At 39.2% G+C, this 25918-nt stretch overlaps 1 protein-coding gene across 2 annotated transcripts in view; it reads right to left on the reverse strand.

The window, feature by feature from the left end:
- Positions 1-25918, reverse strand: part of sbf2 (SET binding factor 2) — a 128508-nt gene that overhangs the window by 21204 nt on the left and 81386 nt on the right. For both annotated transcript variants that reach the window (XM_084405508.1, XM_084405507.1), the window contains exons 18-27: positions 19720-19890; positions 19090-19361; positions 14414-14586; positions 13293-13366; positions 9701-9896; positions 8933-9060; positions 3013-3188; positions 1491-1618; positions 788-989; positions 60-256 (exon numbers count right to left, since the gene is read on the reverse strand). In XM_084405508.1, coding sequence (XP_084261634.1) covers positions 60-256; positions 788-989; positions 1491-1618; positions 3013-3188; positions 8933-9060; positions 9701-9896; positions 13293-13366; positions 14414-14586; positions 19090-19361; positions 19720-19890 — 1717 coding nt within the window. The remainder of the gene's footprint in view (positions 1-59; positions 257-787; positions 990-1490; positions 1619-3012; positions 3189-8932; positions 9061-9700; positions 9897-13292; positions 13367-14413; positions 14587-19089; positions 19362-19719; positions 19891-25918) is intronic.

Below are 25918 nucleotides of genomic sequence, written 5' to 3' on the forward strand. Positions count from 1 at the left end.
CTGTAAAACTTCCCGAAGACTGCTCGGTGAACTCTGCATATTTTCCTGCACAAACATACCTGCTGAGGAAGGGTTCTGAGACTTGAAAAGCCCAACAACACTCTTGCTATGAAAACCTCCCGAACGGAGTAAAATCGCTTTGGTGCGAGGGTGTTTCCAACACACAACTGGCAGACGGTTGTGCCGGTAGCAGCGGGACACCTTATGGAGACTGCTGTCCTGCACGGTGTGAGGCACCACCAGGAGACCAGGGTAACTGCAAACCACACCATTTAGAAAAGAACTCATGATTCAACAGTAATAGCTAAGAAACTGCTTCTTCTAAAAAAAAAATGGTATAACAATTTATGTCATTGTTTTTCATAGTGCGCTCTGTTCCAAAACCTTGTGAGCTACCCACCTAGACTTAAACAGCAGTTTAAAGTCACAATGAAGTGGAAGTATCAACAGATCTCAGAATCTTACGTATTGTGTTATGGAAGCTTGTTCCCGCCATGGAATAAAACAATTTAAAAGAAAATTGCAACTTTTTATCTCGCAATTCTGACTTTTCTCAGAACTTTAGGATTTTAGAACTTGCAATTGTGAGTTATAAAGTCAGTAGTACAAAATAGAATTTAAACAAGCAATTGCGAGTTTATATCATGCAATTCTGATTTTATAACTAGCAGTTGTGAGTTTATATCACGCAATTCTGAGTCTCACTGTTTTCTACAGTTGCTGTCTATGTAGGCATTAGACAGCACCAGGTTTTCGAACAAAGTCTAGGTGTTGGGTTGCTTCTTGCCTGCGACATAATGAGTAGAGCCTGTTGACTGCCGTAACACGGAACTGCTCTCCGCTTTTAGACCGTGTGGAACTAACACTAATGGTACCCAGGCCCAGCCTCTGGTAGTCACGAAAACAGGCTCGCTCCACTAACTGCTCCATGGTGGACTTCTCTGAGGCCTTCAACGTGCTGCTGGAGGGCGGCTCTCCATCATCTGAGACTGAAACACATCAAACAAGTGAAGGACCATGACTGCTGACACAGCATATTTTGGTAACACTTTACAATTAGGCTCTATTTGTTCACATTAGTTAACTATACTAGTTAACAAGAACTAACTACTTCTAAAGCATGTCCAACTTTTACTAATACATGTTTTTAAAAACAAGCTGGATCTGTTAATATTATTTATTGAACCTGAGCTGGGTAGCACTTTATTGTACAGTGTCCTTGTTACACGTTACATGTACTTACCATAGTAATAGCAGTAAATTATGCATAATTACATGCAACTAAACCTCAACCAAACCCTAATCCAACCTTAGCCCAATAGTAAGTACATGGTGTTGATTAATATTACACATGTAACAATGGCACCTTAAAATAAAGTGTAACCCAAATGTATTACTCACTGTTATTTAATGTTAGTTAAAGCATTAACAAACTAATGGGACCGTATTGTAAAGTGTTAGCAAAATTATTCTTTGTGAAGTATACTCACTGGAGATGTCATCATCCTCATGCCACGTCATGCGACTGCCCTTCTCGTTTTTCTTAAGAGTGGATGGGCGGCCCATTGTGATCTTGCCGGCCCTTTTAGCCCCTTTCACAATGGTCTTAGATAGGGTGCTACAAGAAACAAGATGTTCATTTTAAGGAACAGTACACCCACAATTTTTGCCATCATTTACTCACCCTCAAGTTGTTCCAAACCCTTATGACCATCTTTCTTCCATGGAACACAAAAGGAGAAATTAACAACATCTTGGAAACTCGTTTAAATATAATGAATGTGAATTTTCACACAAATTTATCATTATTGTAGTACGTATGACGTGTGCTTTATTCCAATTCTGGTGAAGCCATACGATAGTTTTATGTGAAGATTTGAAAGTTAAATTTAAGCTGTTATACGCTGAAAATCTTGACATCCGCTCTAGCTCTCGCTAGTGTGTTCAAAAGAGCTCTTTAGAGAAGTAGCAATGTCTAATTCATGAGTGAAATCTGTTAAAACACAGTTTGCAAAACTGGTCTGAATGATTTATACACAAATTTGACTGATCCAGTTCTCAAGTTCAGACGATGCAGTCATAGTGCTTAATGCACGTAAAGTTTGACAAACAGACTGGCGAGCATGTTTACATGCACACAATACACTGATAACAACCAATCAAAAATCTGTGTATTGAATTAACCTGATTTACCGGTTTATATGCAAATCAATAACCTGGTAATTCAAGTAAACCACATTTACAAGACTGTATTAAAAAAAAACAGGTTATTCCCCGGTGGTGACATCAAAATGTAAGCATCCACGTATTTCACTCAGGGTATTATATTATGTGAGTTGAAACCCCAGAGTATTTCAAAATGTCAGCAGGAAACTCATTCTCCTCTCATATTTAAAGTTTCTACAACTGTCCCACTGGAACTTAGGCTGCACGAGATGAGAACACGTTTTTTTTTTATTTCTTGGGTCAAAAAAGTCAGTGTTTATGCGATTTTTTTTTCTCCTCCCCTACCGCGAAACACTCGGTATGACTGGAAGCACTTAAACCTGCCATCTAAAGACGCGTTCCTGTCACATATCACACATGTGCACTTCAATAAGACGACAGAAGGCAGGTTAAGGTGTTTAAATGCCGGGCGAAATCGGGGTAAGGGGCAAAAATCAAGCTCTGTCAATCGATTTATTACCTAATGACGATAAAGGAAAACGGATTAACGTGTTTACACACTGTCGATGCACTGATGTAAATGCACTGATTGTATGCCTTACGAAGGCTTAAAATATAGTACAGAGCTGTATGGTGCACACTTTTTAATGCTTGACAACCCCAGTCCTTTTTTAATTTATTTAATTTCCACTGGAGAAAGAAAATCATGTGGGCTTGGAATGACATGAGGATAAGTAAATAATGATAGAATCAGAATTCCTAGGATATCAAGGGTAGTAAAAAGAACTCAACGCCGAATGTTAAATTTACATTATGTCCTCTCTATAAAACATATATTGCACTGACCGGAAGCCTGTGTTCCTCTCTTTCTGTTTGGGTAATATGAGCTGTGGTGCCATCTGTCCTGCTGCAAAGGCAAAGGTGCTGAAGATGGATGGTGGGTAGCGGATCCGTTGCAGGTGTTTCCTGAAGATCTCTACCATCTCTGAGCTCACCTCCTCGTCAAACGCCACCTTAATTAGCTAAAACAAAGCAGGATATATGATCAGAAATCGCCACGGTCCAACTTCCATACTAGCCAGATTTACAGAGTACATACAGTGAGGAAAATAAATATTTGAACACCCTGCTATTTTGCAAGTTCTCCCACTTAGAAATCATGGAGGGGTCTGAAATTGTCCAGAAATCACAATGTATGATTTTTTAACTATTTATTTGTATGATACAGTTGCAAATAAGTATTTGAACACCTGAGAAAATCAATGTTAATATTTGGTACAGTAGCCTTTGTTTGCAATTACAGAGGTCAAACGTTTCCTGTAGTTTTTCACCAGGTTTGCACAAACTGCAGGAGGGATTTTGGCCCACTCCTCCACACAGATCTTCTCTAGATCAGTCAGGTTTCTGGGCTGTCGCTGAGAAACACAGAGTTTGAGCTCCCTCCAAAGATTCTCTATTGGGTTTAGGTCTGGAGACTGGCTAGGCCACGCCAGAACCTTGATATGCTTCTTACAGAGCCACTCCTTGGTTATCCTGGCTGTGTGCTTCGGGTCATTGTCATGTTGGAAGACCCAGCCTCGACCCATCTTCAATGCTCTAACTGAGGGAAGGAGGTTGTTCCCCAAAATCTCGCAATACATGGCCCCGGTCATCCTCTCCTTAATACAGTGCAGTCGCCCTGTCCCATGTGCAGAAAAACACCCCCAAAGAATGATGCTACCACCCCCATGCTTCACAGTAGGGATGGTGTTCTTGGGATGGTACTCATCATTCTTCTTCCTCCAAACACGTTTAGTGGAATTATGACCAAAAAGTTCTATTTTGGTCTCATCTGACCACATGACTTTCTCCCATGACTCCTCTGGATCATCCAAATGGTCATTGGCAAACTTAAGACGGGCCTTGACATGTGCTGGTTTAAGCAGGGGAACCTTCCGTGCCATGCATGATTTCAAACCATGACGTCTTAGTGTATTACCAACAGTAACCTTGGAAACGGTGGTCCCAGCTCTTTTCAGGTCATTGACCAGCTCCTCCCGTGTAGTTCTGGGCTGATTTCTCACCTTTCTTAGGATCATTGAGACCCCACGAGGTGAGATCTTGCATGGAGCACCAGTCCGAGGGAGATTGACAGTCATGTTTAGCTTCTTCCATTTTCTAACGATTGCTCCAACAGTGGACCTTTTTTCACCAAGCTGCTTGGCAATTTCCCCGTAGCCCTTTCCAGCCTTGTGGAGGTGTACAATTTTGTCTCTAGTGTCTTTGGACAGCTCTTTGGTCTTGGCCATGTTAGTAGTTGGATTCTTACTGATTGTATGGGGTGGGCAGGTGTCTTTATGCAGCTAACGACCTCAAACAGGTGCATCTAATTTAGGATAATAAATGGAGTGGAGGTGGACATTTTAAAGGCAGACTAACAGGTCTTTGAGGGTCAGATAGCAAAATAGCAGGGTGTTTAAATACTTATTTTCCTCACTGTATAATGGACCATTTTCACAGACTGTGATGATGCCTTTTCAGTTATTAACACTGTATATCTAGCAAAGTGTTTTTATATTTTCATTTATAACACTACACTTTGTGTTTTCTTACCTTGACAAAGGTTCAATTACATAATAGTAGGGTGACCATACGTCCTGTTTTACCCGGACATATCTGGCCAGGATTTCGAGATCGCCCAAGGTGCTCGGGATTCGTCTTTTGCTTTCTACAGTCGCCATTCATTATGTTTACATTATTACGTTATTTGACACTGACACGTACGTGCCAGCTTTGCAGGTCATGCATTCTGATTCACACGGATCCCGATCGAGACGAAAAACACAGGAATTTTCTTAGCAATGCTTACACGCACATCAACCGATCACTTGTTTAGCGTTCATGTAAACACTACATTCAGATTAACCAATCGGAATTAATTCAGTACTACTGAATCAAAAGGTGTACATGTAAACAAAATGAATGGCGACGGGAGAGCGGAAGCCGAGTCGCGGATATTTTGGGCGATCTCGAAATCCCGGCCGGACATGACCTGGAATATGGTCACCCTACATAATAGTAACTACTGTTTCTAAGACAACAGCTGAGGGAGTGATGGCAAATTTGACATCTTTCTCTCTTCTGGCCAAAGTAATCAATCTCTTTATTTTTTCCTCTTTTGGAAAGTCATAGAATTGCTATCGGTTATTTTTTCCGGCTATCGCTTCTGAGGAAGACGGAAATGTGAAAAGCGTCCATGGTTTAGGATAGAGCCACCACACCAGAAGCAAGAAAATCTGCAAATAATCATTTGAAATTTTTCAGGGCAAGAGAAATGACTTGCAGAACTGCTCTGAGCTGGATAGCAGTATGAAACAAAACCTTTTCCCACTTTTCTATGGAGAACAGTCCAAAAGGAGGTTTGGCCACGTGAACGCTTGTCTGCGTGACCCCATATCCCTCAGCACTCTTCTATCTGACCTGATCTCTCCTGTGGACTGCAGGTCTTAATGAGGGCTTGATAATGTACCCCAGACACCGACTGCTGGCAGTCACACGTGGGCAGACCATTCAATACATGGCCTGATTTTATAGCTTAAGTTAGTAAAACGATAGGAATGAGCCATAAAATCTTTATGGCCCTATAGTCCATGCATAGTGAAGAGCACAACATGTGCTTCTCTTGCTCTGTCCTCATCCATGAAGAGACTTATAATGAGTCAAGCAGAGAGAGCAGTCTAAAACGTGCACATTCCTCTTCAGCAAACATCCCTGCTTTAAAACAGACCGCGCTTGGCTCACTGAAATCGGAATTACTTTTTTGATAAAACCTGGGGTGGTGAGGCACAACAGAGAGGTCGTGCTGTATGTTCAAACCAATATATAGGCATGTAGGGAAAGCTGACCACTTCAAATAATGGTGTCTGCGCGTGCGATAAGTGGGCGGGCAATATGCTAATGTTTCGTCTTGACGTCACAACGAAACGGCTTATGACTCGTTTGAAAAACTCAGAATCGACTCTTACTTTTTGAAAGACAATAACTTTATATACGGTGCACTTTCAGATTTAAAACTTTGCAGGATGTTTTCATTCACTTAGAGCTATGTTACACACTACATGAAAGGTAATTTTCAAAAATCCATAATAGGGGCACTTTAATGACGGAGCCATATATGGGCCATTCTACAGAATTGGTGCAAACTGCTACCCTGGTAATCCAGAGTTCTCGCGAGAGCACAAGCACAATCAAAAATTTTAATAATTTAGAAATAAAAGGCATATTTCCTAGCCTGATTTTAGCCTCTGATTTGAACGCTCTGTTTGAAGGGTCTGCTGTACAGTGTCTGCTGTGAGACTTCAGTGTAAACGCCCACTGCTGTGATTGGCTGACATGCTTGCATATGAAATAACTAGCATTACATGTGGAACTCTCTCGAATACTTTTACTATTACAGCTATTATACGTTTTTACTATTACAGCACTATTACGAATCGTGAGAAGTTTTTTAAGCATTTAGATCTATTCCCATCACATAAAAGGTTGCAGTGATGAGCATTGAGCAGATGACAGCCTGTTGATCGCGTGAATGAAGATCTTATCATTGCAACAGTTTCTGCACTCTCACTAATGATTTCACCAATGCAAACATGAGGTAAGTACAGTAAGAGCTTCGTTGTGCAGCGTAACAGCATCATAGATTTCATAACGAGTTTTGGCAAGTGTCCAGATAAACTCGCGCTGTGTGATTGACAGCTTGGGCGATTGGAAAGGGATTGTTCTTTGATCACTTTCTGTATATATTTTAATCACAGTTTAAGTAAGATTATTTTCACCCTACCAAGAGAAACGATGTGAAGTTGATCATTTAGTCACTGGCTTGATTTACTGATGCATAAACAGTATTGAACGATTTTGAGAGAAAGATTATCTGTCTGAACTTGAACAATTACACATCAGAAATTCACATAACCCACTGGTTCTTCAGAGGCTCGGATGAAGGAATTAAAAAAACACTTTTGTGTTCATTTGTACATCCAAACACTGAGCAACTGCCATGCTTCGCTCGTTTGCAAGCTATGATGTCTCTCGAGGAAAAAACAATATCGTGCTCGCGCAGCTCATTTTCTCATGGGCGGGCCAAATTCTCTTTGCGGGCAAAGAAGAGAAAGGGGAGGTGACCTTTCCCCTTATGACGACATAAAGGGAAGATTCTAGATTCGCCCGTCTGAGCTTTCATTTTCTCAAAAATTTTACAAGTTGATTGTACTGAAATGTGTGTTGGCAGTGCCTGTACACAACCATCATAAAATGATAAAAATCCATCCAGTGTTTTTTTTTTTTTTATCTCCTTATATGTTTTCCACCATCTCAAATCAAGCCGTTCGATTTTGTGAAGTCACAATATCGGTCGAGAACCCTCCCACGATTGTTGATTGACAGCAGCGTTTCAACACAGACCTGCCCTCGCTCGTGAGCGAGCTGTCAATCATAGTCCGCGCGGACCGGTGTGGTCATTGTTGATACGCTGGAGCACTGTCTATGAGCAGAATGGCGTCTAAGCGATTGTGGTGTTCTGTTCTTGGGTGTAATACACAGCAGTCATTTTGATGTTCCTAAATCCGAACCGCTGAAGACGCAGTGGGTGAGTTTGTTTTTGAAGGGAATATTCCCCACGATCAACGTGAATGCTTTCATGTTTGCGTGAATCATTTCACACACCAGACTGTACAAAGGATCGGTACCAACTATTCATGTTCCTGCTGCACCTCCAGAAGAAGAAGTGAGTGTAACGTTTTATTAACCTTTATATTAATATTTATATTAATCTTTGCAAATCGCTTGCTGCACGCTTCATGATGAATGCGGCTGTTTACACTCAGGGTACATTATGGCATGTTTTCTATGTACGACGTTCTCAATATAATTCATAATCCCACGTTTATAATGAACAACGCGTTATGGTTATTGTGTTACAAACGGTCTACACACAGAACAGAGGGGCGGGGTGAGCAAAGCTCATTATCATTTAAAGACACTTACACGGCGTGCTGAAAACAGAGCTGTTTTCGACCAGGTAAAATGAGTGTTTTCTTACAATACTAATGAGAATTTTTAATTAAAGTATATTACAGACTTTTAATTTAGACCCTAAAGAATCATATTAGCTTGTACAAAAATGGCATTATATGACCCCTTTAAAAAACCTCCTAAAGTGAAATTTTCATGTCATGGGACCTTTAATGCCTTTTACAAAGAAAGATTGGGCTCAAAATACAATAAATCTTATAAATTACACTTGAAATATTGTTAAAATTGTAATTGTTATTGATTTACCAGTGAAAACTTTTTTTTTAAATAGCAAAAAATATATTTACAAGGTAGATGTAAACAAAATATGAATAGGTCAATATAAGGCTTCTTATTAAATTATTTATTATTGTGTTTCGTTAGTGACAAATTTGGGGAGAGGAAAAATATTCCAAAACTTTCTGAAAATACAATATGATAATTAACTGCACAATTACTAAAAATGTGTACCTTGGATATTATACAATTTGCATACATACAAAATTTGTGGAAAAATGCCATTTTTTTTCAAGACGTTTCCAACTCTGACTTAGAACCAATTCTGTACAATGGCCCATATAGGACCCTTTAAAATACTGTCACGTTTCGATTAATGGTAGACACAGCTTTACCCACTGTCACATCTTACCCCACTCTCCCTTATGTAATACGATGTGTTATCAGCCTTTCACTAGCTGCCCATTTAGTGTGTCAGTACCTGGAAGGAGGAGGATCTCAGCTGAAGCCCCTCCTGCATGTTTTGCTGTAGCTGGTTCTGAATGGTGATCTTTTTCTCCTTAGTTAGAGTGGATATCGGAAAACTTCTGATCACAGCCTGTTCGCCAACTGCACACACACACAGACAGTGATATAAATGCATAAATACAGCTCTCAGAGGTAAAACTCTCTAAATAAAGAACTGTAAACTGTAAGTTCAATTAAAGGATTCAAGCAAATTTAGGATCAGCTTGGTTTCGATGTCGAACCCTGTGAGATGCAACTTGTGGTGGCAAATTTAAATGTGCATAAAAACATGATTTAAGAGCTACAGCAGAGGGTTTTATTTTCAACAACAACAACAACAACTTTCCCCTCACACAAAGCTATTGAATGTCTTCAGATGACTTGGAGGAGTGGCCTGGGCATTCTGGACAAATGGACAGTTCACCCAAAAATGTATATTCTACCATCATTTACTCACTCACATGTCCTTTCAAAGCCATAAGACTTTGTTTAATCTTCAAAACAAAATGATTATTAAATATTTTTTATGAAACCTGAGAGGCTTCTCTCCCTCCATTGAAAATCCATTGAAAACGTAGAATATCCAAAAAGGTAAAAAAAGAAAAAAAAAGAAGCTGTTGTAAAACGAATCCTTACGAGTAATACAACCCAAGTCTTCTGAAGAAATGCGTTCGAATTATATGACGCACATATTTAATTTAGGCTTTTATCCAAACAGGAGGGTCATAATAAATGTTGTTACCTAGTGGGTCGTGAGGAGTGCCTTTGAAAACGATACGGTAAGTGGTGAGGAAGAGTGCTCCCTCTGCTGGCAGGATGTGTGGTCCTCCCAGAAGACCCCCAGTGGCCTCCTCTCGACCGTCAGGGTCTAAGACCACCCGTAGCCCCTCGGACACCAGCTCCTCTCCAGGCAGCAGGGCAGGCCGCAGGATCTTGGGCTGGAGAAAAAGACCAGGAGCACATGCTTTGGTACAGAGACGATTATATTCACAACCTTTCTAGTAAACAGAAATATATGGCCCTGTTTACACCTAGTATTAAGATGCGTTTTGGTCGATCGGATCACAAGTGGACGACGCTAAATACAGGTGTAAACGGGGTCTAAAGCGTTTTGAGTTTGTTAACTTTCCACCACTTCCAGAGGTAGTGGAAAACACATTCGACCAGATTGCTTTCGTAGTGTAAATGCTCATGTGATCGAATGAACAGCTGCAAAATACCGTCTACTCTCCGCCTACTGATCTAATGCGTAAACATTATGGGAAGCGTGCTAGCCAGACGGGATTTAAACATTGTCGGCTGAAGACCCAAGTTTGTTTTGAAGACAAAAAACGTACCAAGCACAATGTTCTCTCACCATTTCTGATTTCTAACACACTTATGGCAGTCAACGAAATCTACAATGTATGGTTTTTCTGAAGTCTCCGGTCATGTTCATATGCAAATTGCACAAGCTTTTTTTTGTCCATTAGATCGAAAGATCTGAACAAAAAAAATACATATTTACCCACCCTTAGACCCTCCCCTCGAAGAAATCAGGACAGAAGTGGTTGAAACTGGACAAAAGAGTCGGATTAAAACACCAGGTGTAAATGGAAATGTGTCTCCCTCGTCTACTTGTGATCCGATCGACCAAAACGCATCCTAATACGAGGTGTAAACTGTAAGACTACACTGTTATTCAATTTGCACCAGCAAAAAAAGGCAAGTATTTGTGGTCTGGTTTTTGACAGATAACAAATGATTCTCTTGATGATGGAGTAAGCATAAATTATTAGGTTTAGTTCCAGGCCCAGTAATCACACTCAAGCCTTGTGTGTTTACCACCAGAGAGACAAGCCATCAGTTTTTACACTGTCCAGACAGTTGTTCTGTCCAGGCCCTGTCCAGTACCATTATCTAACTCATTAGTTGGATTCAGAAGGGTGACAAGAGCTGACACAGAGCCGACTTAAAAAAAAAAGAAGAAAAAATTGGGAATTACAGCAAGTATTTGTTATGTGGAAAACTGCGGTATTAGAAGACCAGTCCACTTCACACTGGGGATGCCAGTTGGGTTCTCCATCAGCCTCTTCCCTCGATTTGCAAACTAGTAAACAATCTACCATGGTTTCTTTTTTCTCTCGAAAAACAAACTTTGTACAGACAGCAGGACTTTATCCAGCTCAGAATTCTGTCTTCAACCAAAGCATCTCAGAAGCCCAGCACAAAAGACGGATTACTGTTTATACCTGATATTATCATGTGTCTCAATTGTTTCTCCAGTGACCATTTATAATCAGCTTTTGACTCCATGACAAATCACTTTCAGTTTGTTATTGAAGCCAGGCAGTATTTTCTGCAGAGAACGGTAGTGAGTCTGACTTGTAAGTCAGATGCAGGGCTCTAGATTGCGACCATTTTTTGAGAATGTGCATGGTTGGTCACGCACTCAATCGGTGTCTGCCTAATTGCACTTTCATTAACGGCCGCCAGCAACCGTGAGCGGCGCATGTTTTTTTAACCAATGAGTGCATTAGCAGGAGCGTCACGTGAGCAGCAGTGAAGCGGGGGTTTCGGCGCAGAGTCTAGCAGAGCTGCGCTGCTCACGCTCAATTAAAGAGAAAGCACACTTGATGGACAAAACAAATGATTTCCCACAAGAAGTGATCCAAATGGACAGAATAAGCATGTCTAGTGTGTTTTAACAAGAACTGGAGTATGTCAGAAACAGAAAATGAAGAATCACAAATATTTATAGAAGATTTACCCATTTAAACTTGTTTTTAAATATTCAGTTTGGGTGAAAATTTGGTGTATTAAAAAAAACTACTACAGTTAACTAGCCAGAAAATGTATATAAACTTTCTTTTAGTTTATCAATACACAGACAGGTAGCCTATATAGGCTCTAGCACTACCCAAATCAAACCCGAGTGTGCGGTTTTTATCCATAGAGTTTGCTGTATTGTAAACCTATCTAAGTATACACTGAACGATTAATTTGTGAATCTGACTGATCCGACTGCAGCTGTTCTTGAGTCAACAACTCACTGATTCAATGGCCCGGTCAAAAAGAGGCAAGATTATGCCAGATTATCAAAATGTTAATGCAATTTTGCCTCATGTGACGTCTCTAAATTGTATTGTATTTGTAGCCACATATTTGGCTTGACCTACCCTTTTTAAAACACTATATGGTATTTCACTTTGCACACTTGAATTATCAGTAACTTACATTGATATTTTAGTATATTTCAGTTTAATGTTTTGATAGTGTACAAGTTGTTTGGTAATAAAAAAAGTTTGCTTATTTGGAGATGAACACACATTAAATGTCTGCACTAATCTTTCTTATTAGTGCTGACTAATAACTAAATAATAAACATAGCTCATCAATCAGTACTTTTTTCTCATAATACTTAAAGGGTTAATTCACCCCAAAATGAAAATTATGTCATTAATTAATCACCCTGATGTCGTTTCCAAACCCGTAAGACTTTCGTTCATCTTCGGTACACAAATGAAGATCTTTTTATTGAAATCTGAGATCTTTCTGTCCCTCCAATGACAGTCTACGCAACTATCACTTTCAAGCCCCAGAAAGGTAGTAAAGGCATCATAAGTTGACTCCAGTTGTTTAAACTCAATTTTATGAAGCTCGCGTTCGGGCAAAAACGTCTGCTCTCACATCAACACAACACGCATGTGTCGTGGTGCTCACGTGAATGCGCATTGGAGATTAATATTTAGAAAATAAAGTGTTAAATTATGTTGGGCAAAGAAAACACTTGCGTCACTTCATTAAATGTTATGTTAATTTTAAACCACTGGAGTCACATGGATTACTTTAATTATGTCTTTATTACCTTTCTGGGGCTTAAAAGTTGTAGTTGCGACATCAAGGTGAGTAATTAATGAAAGAATTTTCTTTTTTGTAACCCTTTAAGTACATTTAACTTTAACTAACCCTTTAAGTACATTAAAAAACATATATTATATGATTATACATTAAAAGTACTTTTATACTTTTTATTAACATTGAAAACGAGCACTTATACGTTTACTGGAGAAATATTTTATTAGGGTATCTGTACTTTAACTCAAGTACTTGATTTGTGTACTTCGTCCACCACTCCACATCAGTGATAATAAATCTCCAGGTCAATAGTTAATGAGCAAAGAGTTAATGTCAATTATTGTGCAATGTGTAAGTCTGCATATAATGCGCAAAGCAGCTACTGCTATCAAGGAAACTGTAAAACATTTGAAGAGCAACTTCTCTATGACCAAGAAAGCAAATCAAATGACATATAAGCTTTGCGTAATTTTCACCAGTGGGGAACAAGTTCTTACCTTATGAATGGGAGGCAGTCTTCTGCTTTCTCTATGAACCGCCTCTAGAGTCTCCATCTGCATTGCCACAATACCTGAACAAACAGATAAATACCTTGATACAGGAAACTTTCTGAACTGGTTAGGACATGGGGTGACAGTACTTTTTCAGTTTAAATATCTTGAATTGTCCTTGAACTTTAATTATCTTGAACTTTAAACTGCATTTTTTTTTAATTGCATAATAATTGTCCATGCAGTTTTGACTACAAGCAATATTTGTGAAATAATAAATCACAAGAGAGAACTGCTGAAATGAACTGTGAAAATGGTGAGCACTAACAGCATTTCAAAATATACACTTGTATACAAGTACTGTATATGCATTTTAAAGGGATGGTTGAATATGATTTCACTTTTCTAACTTTAGTTAGTGTGTAATGTTGCTGTTTGAGCATAAACAACATCTGCAAAGTTACAACGCTCAAAGTTCAAAGCAAAGGGAGATATTTGCTTTTTAAGGACTACATAAAACGGCTGGTAGAGACTACACGACATTCCTCCCGGGTTAGTGACATCACAAACCCTAAAATTTACATAAACCCCGCCCCCGGATTTATAGATTGTCAAGACAGAATATGCTAATCAATGACTAGAAGATAACTACACTTAAGCTTCACCAACTAACCATTCAGAAATGTTGTCTACATGTTGTCACTTCTTCTTGAGTCTCTCCATCTTTCTGACTTCGGTTTGAACATAAAAGGCTAAAAGTGTCTGAAATTTCCAGTGCATGTCTGTGTGAGATAAAAGGACATGAGCTCTTGAAGCTCCGCCCTCTGTGCCGGGAGCAGCAGCTCATTTGCATTTAAAGGAACAGACACACAAAAAAAGTTTTGCTCACCCTCAAAAAGTGACAACTTTAACATGCTGTATAAAAATATCTGTGGGGTATTTTGAGCTAAAACTTCACATACACACTCTGGGGACATCAGAGACTTATTTTACATCTTGTGAAAAGGGCATTATACCACCCCTTTAAACAAAAATCTTATGTCAATATACAGCTGTCAGCATGTTTCGAGCCCTAGGAAAGTTGAAATACTCTGACTGTGTCTGTATGTGTGCGCACACTGTTTTACCTGGAATCATACTGTGCAGGCTCTTGATATGGTCCTGGGTCACTCCACTCTCTGTGCACACTTTGTCAATGAAACGAGAGATGAATCTCCCCACAGAGTTGGCAACGTCACTGGTCTCAGAGTCTTCGAATCCACTCTCGGTGTCAAAGCTCTCGGCCACACTCCCTGCAATACTGTTTATTACATGACAATGATTATATTGCAGACTTCAACACAACACATCCAACAACAACAATGGCACTCTCAATATTCTTAAAATAACACATTTAAGCATTTAAAGTGTAATTCTGCTGCTTTCATTTACCGACCCATCACTGTCAATGTCTGTTTAGTCTGTCCCACACAACTGGTCTGAAATCCCACTGTTAGGAAGTGGACGGCTCTGATTTCTCCTGGGCTTTACAGACTGTGCTGGTGGGAAAGTGATGTCACTCGCCAACTCCGTTAACAAATCAAGAGACCCGTTCCTGACATTTCAGGTGGGCAATGAATCAAATCCTTTCCCCAATTTGCAGAAGAACAACTGTTCATTAAGTCGTGTAAGAGATTATTATATTTTATTAAGAAAATCTGAGAGGCGTTTGCTCTAATGTGGGCCGTACAACTGGTTGCAAGGGTGTTCTGGGTCAAAAGAGGTCAACCCCTCAAATCTTGTTCTTCCAAAAGCCAAAAGAATACTTCCCTTGTCTGTGTCTCTCAGGCAATCTGCGACTGCGTGACGTATTTTTCTTCACCAGCACAGTCCGCTGATGTGCATGCACAGCATCCGCATGCAGTCTGATCTTGTGCGAGGGCAAGAAACCCCCTGTAGTTTTTGTACTTGATTAAAAGCTAATAATTAATCATTTTTTGAATGTAACATTTAAATAAATAAATGGGGCTGCACAATAATTGCATTAAAGCTTAGTGCGATTTTCAAATCCAAGGCTGTTACTTAATTAAATATAGTCTGCATTTTATTATTATAATTAACAAATATTCATTTTTATTAGACATTACAATGTGATTTACAAAAGACATTTATTTCTGTCTTCATTTTTTAATTAGTTTAAACATACTTCTACTACTACTACTACTAATTATTATTAGTAGCCAGCCACCAGCAGCATTTTTTATAATTTTCACAAAATTTTATGTTGGTTGTATAAATATCTGAAAATGCAAAAAATCTAAATAATGAACAGAGCCTCTGCATTAAAACAAACAAACAACAACAACAACAACAACAACAACAAAAAGCTTCATGCTTTATTTTTAATAAACACTTGACTGTGGGTAAGTTTAATACATTTTGAACAAATTCCCCCCAAAGACTACAACGAGCACAAGCAATGCTTTTATCGCTTGTTTTTGCTCCTATTTTGCCTGTTTTGATCTGGAGATTGTGTACTTTTTCAGAAGATGCCTAATAGCGCCCCCCTACCGTATAACAGTCAAAACAGCTGGAAAATTCTGTCAATGGCAAGAGAGCGTTGTCTCATAAATGATGGAAAATTCTGTCAATGGAAAGAGTTAACAATAAAGTCTATAATTATCATTGACATCAGAGAACCGAGAACATGCAAATGTGTTGTAATGAAATATTAACTTAAAATCTCAGGGGGTACTTCAAGTAAATATTTTACGTCTAAGTTTGGGAACCCCTGCCTTAAAGGATTTATTGTCTGGCAGGTGAAAATGATCAAGTATGATTGCTTAGAGAAATAATAGCATACCTCTCCTCAACAAAAGACATAATTTGAGTCGTTTAGAAAAATCCCTAATCCTACATGTAAGCAAAAGTACGATTAATCGATTGCCTTATCAAAGACCACTAACTAAACAGGAAAAAAAAAAAAGGGGGAAAAAGAAAAATTGTGACATCTGAGACAAAAAACACTTAAAACTCTCAGTGTGCAGTTATTGGCCTTGAAAAATGACTGAGAGGAAGAGAAATGGACAGGAGGAAGGAAAGATCCACTCTGGAGATGTGGATTTGGCCAAACATCACCCATTTGGACTATGAAGCCTCCCAAAACTCACACATATTATTATTATTACTACAAAGCTCTATCCCTCCTGCTCTCCCTCCATCTTTTCTTGGCTGTTTGTGGAGGGAGCACTCAGACATATCCAACTCATTTCAGCAGAGCAACACTCAGGCTACTGGAGAAGGATGTGGTGTATAACTGGATAGGACTCCTGAGGACCTACACCAGGCTTCCTTCTCCTTACATTTCTGCTCATTGACTCAATCAACTGTATGATTTTCTCTGAGATGCTGAGAAACAATCAGGTTTATTTATACTAGAATGTGTGTTTCGTAACCAAGGTGAAAGGACAACCGGCAGCCCCTGCAGTGCGTCTTTTCCATTTTAAGTGATCTATGCCAGATGGACTTGAGCACCAGTGACCTGCAAAAGTGTTCAGACCCGTAACCAATTCTCTCACATGACAGGACTACAAATGACATATTGAAATTTTGCTTTTCTGTGACATTTTTATTTCAGCGCACTGAAATATTTTCAAATGTTTATGTAATGTTATAAAGACAACTTAAGCCAGAAATATGCAGTTTGCATAAGTATTTTCACATTTTTAAGAACCACCTCTGGCAGAATCATCTCTGAATTAAACACTTTTTTCCACAGATTAGCTTCAAGTTGGTCAAATGTCACTGGTGCAACAATTTTCAAAGAGTGCCACTAGTGTTTTACTTAATATTATGCATTATAATTTTAAACAATGCACATTGCTGTAGCATGATGCTACATCCTCATATTTCACTGTATTTATGAGTTGGGGGCAGCACAAATTTGCTCAGATTTCAGATCTCATTTGAGATAAAAAATATTCTATTACTATTGTGTCTTTTGGCTTATTTTGTTTCATCCTCATAAACACCTGAAATGAGCTGCATCTGTACTGAACTCTGTATCTCCTTCATACATGATCGCTGACCTCTACGTAGGTTCTCCTTGATCGCACAGAGTGTTTGGAGTGACGACCTTTATTAATCAGTATCTGGGAGGTTTGATGTAGAGATTTTGACTTTTGTGGTGACTAGGACACCACAAAACACATATTACCTAATTTATGCATTTTTTCCCCCTTTAGCTTTGACATCAGATTCACAACTTGCACAATGATCCATTAACTGAGGGGATTTTATGTGGAGAAAATGCGGAAGATATTTTAATCATTTGCAGGTGGAGGTCAATTGTAAGGCAAATGAGTGAGCCTACGTAACTTTAGTTTTATTGTGTTTTGTTTTATTTTAAAAGCCTGTTCTATAATAAAATGGCACATTAAATTAATTATTTTGAGTTTAAGAGCTTGGAAAACAAAGCTTGAAACAAAATGTTAGAGTGTGTTCACAATTGGTTTGAATAAAACAAATTCTGCGCTTCAGTTGAATAAGTGAAATCCGAACGCTGGTGCGCAACAACAAGCAAACAAGTTCTAAACGACCTCTGGTTGGGTTCAACTATAATATGATCGCAACACGGAGCAAATACATTAAAGGAGAACTCCGGTCAATTTTAACATTGAGCTAATTTATTTGTACATTTGGAGTGCTGTCAATACAGAGAACATCGACAAAAATCGGTGTTGCCTACAACGTGTTATCCTCTTTTTAAAATTTGCACCCTGTTGACTTCAATGGGGCAAGTTTTAAACCTGCTTTTAGCCTCTTAACATCCTTGATGTGTCATTACAAGTGCACAGGTCATGTGAGTGATTCCTTCGGAGTAAACGCGGGTGAATCTGACTGCAGTAGATGTGAAAGAAATATATAAAAAATGATGTTAATTCAGCCAGCGCACATACCTGTATTTACATCCTGTTTTCGGTCGAAGTCCACAGTTGTCGATTGTCGAGTTCACGCGCGTGATCATAGGTACTAAAAAATTAGCTCAATGTTAAAATTGACCGGAGTTCTCCTTTAAAACCAATCAAAAAACAGGATGTGATGTCACAAGAGGCAACCTTAAAAAGAACAGAATGCTCAAGCATACCTGGTTTTTCTCGTCATGAGCAATGTTGCCCATTACAGTTTGGTAAAGGTGTAAGAAACAGCGTCTCTATGCAGGAGATCTTCATTTGTGTGTGTGACGGAGGAATGCCTGTCTCTGTTTTGACTCCTTTACACATTTTATAAGCTCTTCACAAGTTTTCAGCTGGTAAAAATACTATAATATGTACGCACATACAAGCGAGTTTAGCCCAGCACACAGCACTGTTTTGGATGTTCGGTAAGTTCCATTGGAAAATATACGTCATAAAAGCCGTTTTTTGTTGTTGTTTGATATCTTTAGGTTCGGTCTTAAAAATGACAGTGTGAATAGATAGCAAACAAGGACTAAATGTATCAATTTCTTTTTTGGTGTGGACCAAAAGAACCAAGGGAACCAAACAAGTGCGAACACACCCTTAAGGTGATGATACACTGGGCAACTTTTTGAGCAATGTTACTGAGCGATTGTTGCTTGGGCACTTTCCTATTGAGAATGGCCAACAAATTTCTATCAGGATCATTTAGATCGGTCGTGGGCCCTGCGTCTCACCTGGTTGCCCATTGACGACAACATTGCTCAATAAGTTCCCCAGTGTATCATCACCTTTAAAGTCGCATCTGTGATTCAGTAAAGTGAGAGAACATGTTCTGCGATGCACTGTAGAAGCAAGTCTCTTGCCTGTTTGTGAGGATGCTGTTGCTGCCGCTCTCCCAGTCAGCTGCAGGGTTGGAGCGCAGCAGCTTGGTTTTACTGGTGTCCAGTGGTACGAGCAGGTAGACCATCAGGCTGGCGTAGTGGATGGCCTGGCTGAACACTGTACTCTCCTCGTTCTTCACCAGCTCATGTTGCTTCTCTTTGCTCAGACTGGGCCAAGCACGCAACTGCTCTGCTGCGAGGTCCATAGCAGTCCGTTCTGACTCACTGGATGCGTTGGACAATGTACTCTGTTCCTGATGAAGAGATGGGATCCAGGGTTAAATGATATCCCTTTTCTACTGAAATGGTGTCAGAGTCGGTGCTGTAAGGGTGGGTGGGTGGATGGATGTATGGGTGGGTGGGTAGATGGATGTATGGGTGGATGGATGATGTAAGGGTGGGTAGGTGGATGGATGGATGGATGGATGGATGGGTGGGTGGGTGGATGGATGATGTAAGGGTGGGTAGGTGGATGGATGGATGGATGGATGGGTGGATGGATGGATAGATGGGTGGATGGGTGGTTTGGTGGATGTATGGGTGGGTGGGTGGATGGATGGATGGGTGGGTGGATGGATTAGATCAGTAAAAAAGTCGACTTCAAGACTTTACCTTGATCTTGGCAGTGATGAGTTGCTTGTCCTCAGGGGCAGTGAGATAAAGCGCTCTGATCTGGTTTTGCACCTCAGAGTAGAAGGTGGCCTCCCAGAACTGCTGATTGGTCCAGATGGGATGGTCTTGTATGCAGGTGTAGGCGAACTGATCCACCCCAGCTGCCAGTTTCTGTAAGCAAGAAGATGGATCAGCGGGCAACACAATGTGAAGGAAAGTCTGGCCGACTGCTAAGATAAACATAGTGCCTGCTACTGTCTACAAAACAGGTCAGATCAGCCGAGCTCAGGTCCTCACAGCTCATGAAACCAACTGGGCTGTAGAGCGCTTGTAAAGGAGTCTATTAAAAAGCATGGTGAAAACAGGAAAGTAACACACTGTTGCCAAAGGTTTTAGGAGCAATCAGTCATTTTTAGTGGTCATAATGTTCTCAACACATACAGTAGGCCTCATACAGAGAGAGATTGCAAGGCAAGACTTTGAAAACATGACCATAGTGTTATTCTGTGCGCTCCGACGGAATCCATATCACATGTGGGCTGCTTACTGACTCTAAAGGACATCTGCTAAAGTTATAAAGGCTCTACTTATTGTATTTGCACATCCGGAGCTTTGTGTGGATCACACACCATGCATGACACCTTTCTCACTTTCCATTGGTCTGTAAAGCTCACACCTCAGATCAGGTTACCATCCAATGTCTTCTTCTCAAAACCCATACGATATTATGACAAACTGTCTTTGCTACTTAGTTTCCCTACAACTAACCAAACCACAATCACAAGTGAAATGATGGATGGAAAGAGGGAAAGAGAAAGAAAATCAGGAGCAATGGAAATATGGAGACAAACATAATAACCAAGAACAGATTCTGGCTATGTCTCAATTAGCATACTTTACTAGGCACTGAAAGTATGTGCTTCACTGATGATAATAAGTACATATATTTGAGAATGTAGAAAAACAGTTTTTGTTTGCTAGTGGGTCAATGACGTGACGGGTCATTTTTTTTTTTGTCCAAAGGCCTTAATAATAAGAAAAAAACTAATATATAACATCCAAAGTATGTAAGGTAGTAGAACTTGATCTCTTTTACTGAATCCAAAAGGTTTTAATTATATTTTACTACATATAAAGGTATTTTAAAGATTTTGAAGTGTCAAAAGGTCATTCGGTAAAACCGATATAGTAAATATTTAAATGGAATAATATTGTTTTTAATAACTAAAAGGAACTACAATAATACAAATATAAAGCAGATAAGGCTCTTTTTTTTTACATTTCTCCTTTTCTCCTTTCCCTGTGCAATGTTTTACTTGAATATAGCCGCTTTCCGACCAAGTAGTTACAGGAACTTAGTTCTAGGAACTGTCCAGTTCTAAACAGGTCTATGAACTACTCTCCCCCAAACTCGGTTTTGCTGTTTGCGTTCGCACTGGCCAAGTGGCCATAGGAACTGGTAGGAGGGGTAAGGGAGTGACGCAAGCACGGTGACTTTTATTTTGACGGCGCGACGGACCTTTATTTTGACGGCGCTGAGAACGCCAGAGCAAACAATGCTCGCATTCTCTGTGTTCATTAGTTAGCGATCTGTCTAACAGTACTGTCTAACATGTTATTAGATAGAATTGTTATAGAAAGTACACAGTATATGAAAAAAAAAACAAGTTATTAGCCTATGTCGTGTGGTTGATGTCCAGTGTTGCTAGCTGAGCAGAAATACATAATCATATTTGACTTGGTCCCCTCAAAAGTTGCGTTGGATTTTCTCTTCAGCATAAAGGTTTAGAGGCCCATCTATCACTGTTTTCCATGTTTGTATCTAGTTTCTGGAGTAAATATATAGGCTATAATCTGTGTGTTTACTTATAGCTGTTTTAAAAATGGCAGGTGCTGGTGTTTTGCGTGCGTTCGGTCATCAGCGTACACTAAAGTCACGGGTAGTTCCTATAGTGCTGGTTTAGACCCTACTCTGAAGTAGGAGCTAAATTAGTTCCTCCAAATGGAGTTCTTAGAACTAAAGTCGTTCCTAGTCGGCGTGTTCGCACCGCAGGAACATACAGGTACTTTAGGCAATAGTTCAAGGAACTGTGAAAAGGTCCAATAAATGATTACATTTATAAGATCAGTGATAATTTTATTTAATATTTCTTCTGTGGTACACACTATATACTATCTCAACATCAATGTCAAATCAGTTTTTAACTTTCAAATCAGTGGTTAAACCGAATGACTTTTTTGGTGACAAATTTTTTCCATCTTGTAAAAAAATGACAAAAAACAGTGTTACTTGATTGTACAAACCACAAAATCTTATTGTTAACGCCTAGGTAAACAAAAAATTGTTTTCAAATATAGTTCTATCTCCATTCTATTTTTTTACACTTTTAAAAACCTTATTAGTCAATGACTCTAGTATAGGGTGATATTACCATGTCCTTAAATTACATTCTAATACCATAGAAACCGTTGTTGCATACTGTGCGTGTTTGAAGTGCTAGCATGTTCCAAAATTCATTTTAGTTTCCCCCTTCATGAATCATACAGCAGTGGCTTATTATCTGTGATTGGGTTTCACTGACTAAGCATGCATACACAAATATTTGCATGTGAAATCTGCATATAAACATTTTGAAAATCATGACTCACCAATAACTTTCGCACTAAATTCACAAAAAATTTTAGTAACAGCTGAAACCACACATATACTGACAAAGTCACATATGTTGGGTGGCCTTATGATCATGTTAAGATAAAATTGTATACAGAGAAATCCCATCCCTTAGATTTCTTCATACACAGTGAAAGAGCAAAAAAAGTGGCTACATATAGCAATATAGTGGGTGAATTATGTATATTACAATGTTCTGATGAACTACTGTACACTCACCTATAGGATTATTAGGAACACCTGTTCAATTTCTCATTAATGCAATTATCTAATCAACCAATCACATGGCAGTTGCTTCAATGCATTTAGGGGTGTGGTCCTGGTCAAGACAATCTCCTGAACTCCAAACTGAATGTCAGAATGGGAAAGAAAGGTGATTTAAGCAATTTTGAGCGTGGCATGGTTGTTGGTGCCAGACGGGCCGGTCTGAGTATTTCACAATCTGCTCAGTTACTGGGATTTTCACGCACAACCATTTCTAGGGTTTACAAAGAATGGTGTGAAAAGGGAAAAACATCCAGTATGCGGCAGTCCTGTGGGCGAAAATGCCTTGTTGATGCTAGAGGTCAGAGGAGAATGGGCCGACTGATTCAAGCTGATAGAAGAGCAACTTTGACTGAAATAACCACTCGTTACAACCGAGGTATGCAGCAAAGCATTTGTGAAGCCACAACACGCACAACCTTGAGGCGGATGGGCTACAACAGCAGAAGACCCCACCGGGTACCACTCATCTCCACTACAAATAGGAAAAAGAGGCTACAGTTTGCACGAGCTCACCAAAATTGGACAGTTGAAGACTGGAAAAATGTTGCCTGGTCTGATGAGTCTCGATTTCTGTTGAGACATTCAGATGGTAGAGTCAGAATTTGGCGTAAACAGAATGAGAACATGGATCCATCATGCCTTGTTACCACTGTGCAGGCTGGTGGTGGTGGTGTAATGGTGTGGGGGATGTTTGCCATTGTGTAGCATTTACAAAAGTTGGCAGAGTGGATCAGGTAGTCCGAGCTTCTGTGACTGAGTGGAATATTTTGCATATACAAGTGGAATTTAAGAGAACCATCAAACCCCTTTTCTATTTCCCAACAACTTTTGGGTAATGTTATATAATCAAGCATGCATGGATCCAGTGGAAATAGTACACCAACTGGAGATCTAAGCATAATGTTTTTAACATTACAAAATATGGTGCACACTAAATGCAATATTGCATTCTATTTACGAGACACAGACAGCATGCAAAGTAGATCACAACCTCTGAAATCGCTTCACGATAACCTCAACTTGAGAATAAATCATAACCCCCAATCCTGTATATCTGTCAGCCGTTTCACAAGGCTGACATATATGCATTTTTCCTTAAGTACGGCCCTCGATCACTGGGAAATTACAAGCACTGACATTAATGTGAAGGTTTGTTTGGACAGTTTATCTTTCCCTATGTAGCCTGGAATGTCTAATATGCATTTCAACACCACGAGACCCTATAATAGAGACCGGCCCATGTCAAGCTGTGCTGATAAATCCAGTTCATCTATAATTTTTTGCAGATATAGCTAAAGCTGGCCAGGTTAAAGCTTTGAGGGCTTGCATGTATTATTGGCCTGCCTAGACCCCATTTCCTAAAGGCTGACATACAGATGGAGCGGAGTGAAAAAGGGGCAAGAATTGCAGCAGGAGGAACAGTGCTGTTGTTATTGCAGGATGCGGACCAGGAACACACTGCCAGAGATGTATTATTTGTCTTCAACATGGTTGTGCACCATCTGACTGGCAACAGATGGGGAGGGGGGTTCTCCAACAACAGATGTGAGGGGGTCAGTTTGACCTCTTCCAACTGTACAGCCTTGAAGATAAAAGAGAGACAGTGTCTTGACAATGTCAAGATGGACAACTATACATTCCAGAGGGGGATTTATTTGATCAGACTTTGTGAAAGTGTTATTGGCAGGTACACAAAAAAAAAAAAAAAATTTGTCTCGTTCATCTAAAGTAACGCAATTTTTTGAACATTTAGTAATTTCATTGTGTTAATATACCTAATATATTTAAAACAGAAGTGTACTTAATCTATTTGTGCTCACACTACATTAATCATTTTTATTAAGATAACTAACTGGGCAAGTGGATCTGTAGTTCCCAGCATGCTTGGGAAGGGACTGCATTAGGAGAGTACATTTTAGTGTTATTTTAAAAAGACGTTACCGTTTAATGTTCAGTTATGTTGGACATTTACAGCAGTTTCTGCAATGTCTTTGAATTTCATTGTGCTTGTGCTTATAGTGGGCACACAGTGAATAATAACTGTACTAATGTTAGTATTGACGCCAGTGTTTTCTTATTTGTTCATTATATACGTAATGCACATAATGACGAATAAAAACTAGGAAATTAATTTTCTTATGTTTAATTTTCTTAATTTTAATTAATTAAACCTCTGTAAATTATTTAAAAAACATTAAGTTCGACCAACATAGGAACATTTTGTTTGACAATTAAAGTTAATTTAAACTTACTAGAGTAAATTAAATTCGACCTATACCAACTAAATTGTGTTGACAAGCACACAACTAAACTGATTTACTTTTAATGAACAAAATTCAATTGTGTGTAAATATGAATGCATATTTTGAGTGTAGAAGATGTGGAGTAAAAACTGGCGTTCTTGAATGGGTTGAAGTAAAGCTGCACGATTAATCTTTAAAAGGTCGCAATCTCGATTTCAACATCCATGCAATCTTATTCCTAAATGACAGCGATTCAGTGGCTTTGCCGATTGCAGCATTTTTATTAAAGATATTTTGCGCAAATTTTTTTGCAAAGCGATATTCCAATTTTGTGATATTCGATATCCGATATTCCTCAAATTACCAACCTTCGTTGAAAAAAAGAAAAGAGCCTTCTTGATGCTTTTTCAATGCAAATCACAGCTATTCTAAACACTTGAGATGAAGATGGTTAAGGAACATGGCAGCTGGTTTGTATGTGGTGTAAGGTGGTCTATAAGCCAGTCCAACTAGAAAACATGTAAATCCAGTCACCATCAGAAGCTGTTTTAGCTGGAATTTTCCTACAGGGATAAAAAGCAAATGCTTCATTTGTGTCAGAAAATAGAAAAAACAGATCTCGCTTTGATCCGTGACCAGCACAGTGTAATGATTTACCAACATTATGGAACAAATTCCTGCTTACTTAATACTAAGAGACATTCCGTTTGCAGAGCCAGGAAGGAATCGAAATAGTCAAATGCAAACGCACTGTGTCGTAAAATATTTGCGTCTACTTGAGCTAAAAGACATCTAGGATTAAACAGTGCATCTACAATTATGATTTATGTCAAACAAAAAAAACATCAGGGCAAAATGTTAAATGCTTGAACAAACAGAGCAGTCTGGCCCATCGGTATGCAGGACATGCTGTAATCATGTCCCACAATGCAAAGTAAACAGGGGAAGGTCAAGCTATGGTCAGCAAGACTCATGACGGTTTTATGCTAGCTCATGATTGACAAGAAATAAATGTAAC

This window comes from Rutilus rutilus (genome assembly GCF_951802725.1).
Source record: "Rutilus rutilus genome assembly, chromosome: 3".
Taxonomy (NCBI): Eukaryota; Metazoa; Chordata; class Actinopteri; order Cypriniformes; family Leuciscidae; genus Rutilus; species Rutilus rutilus.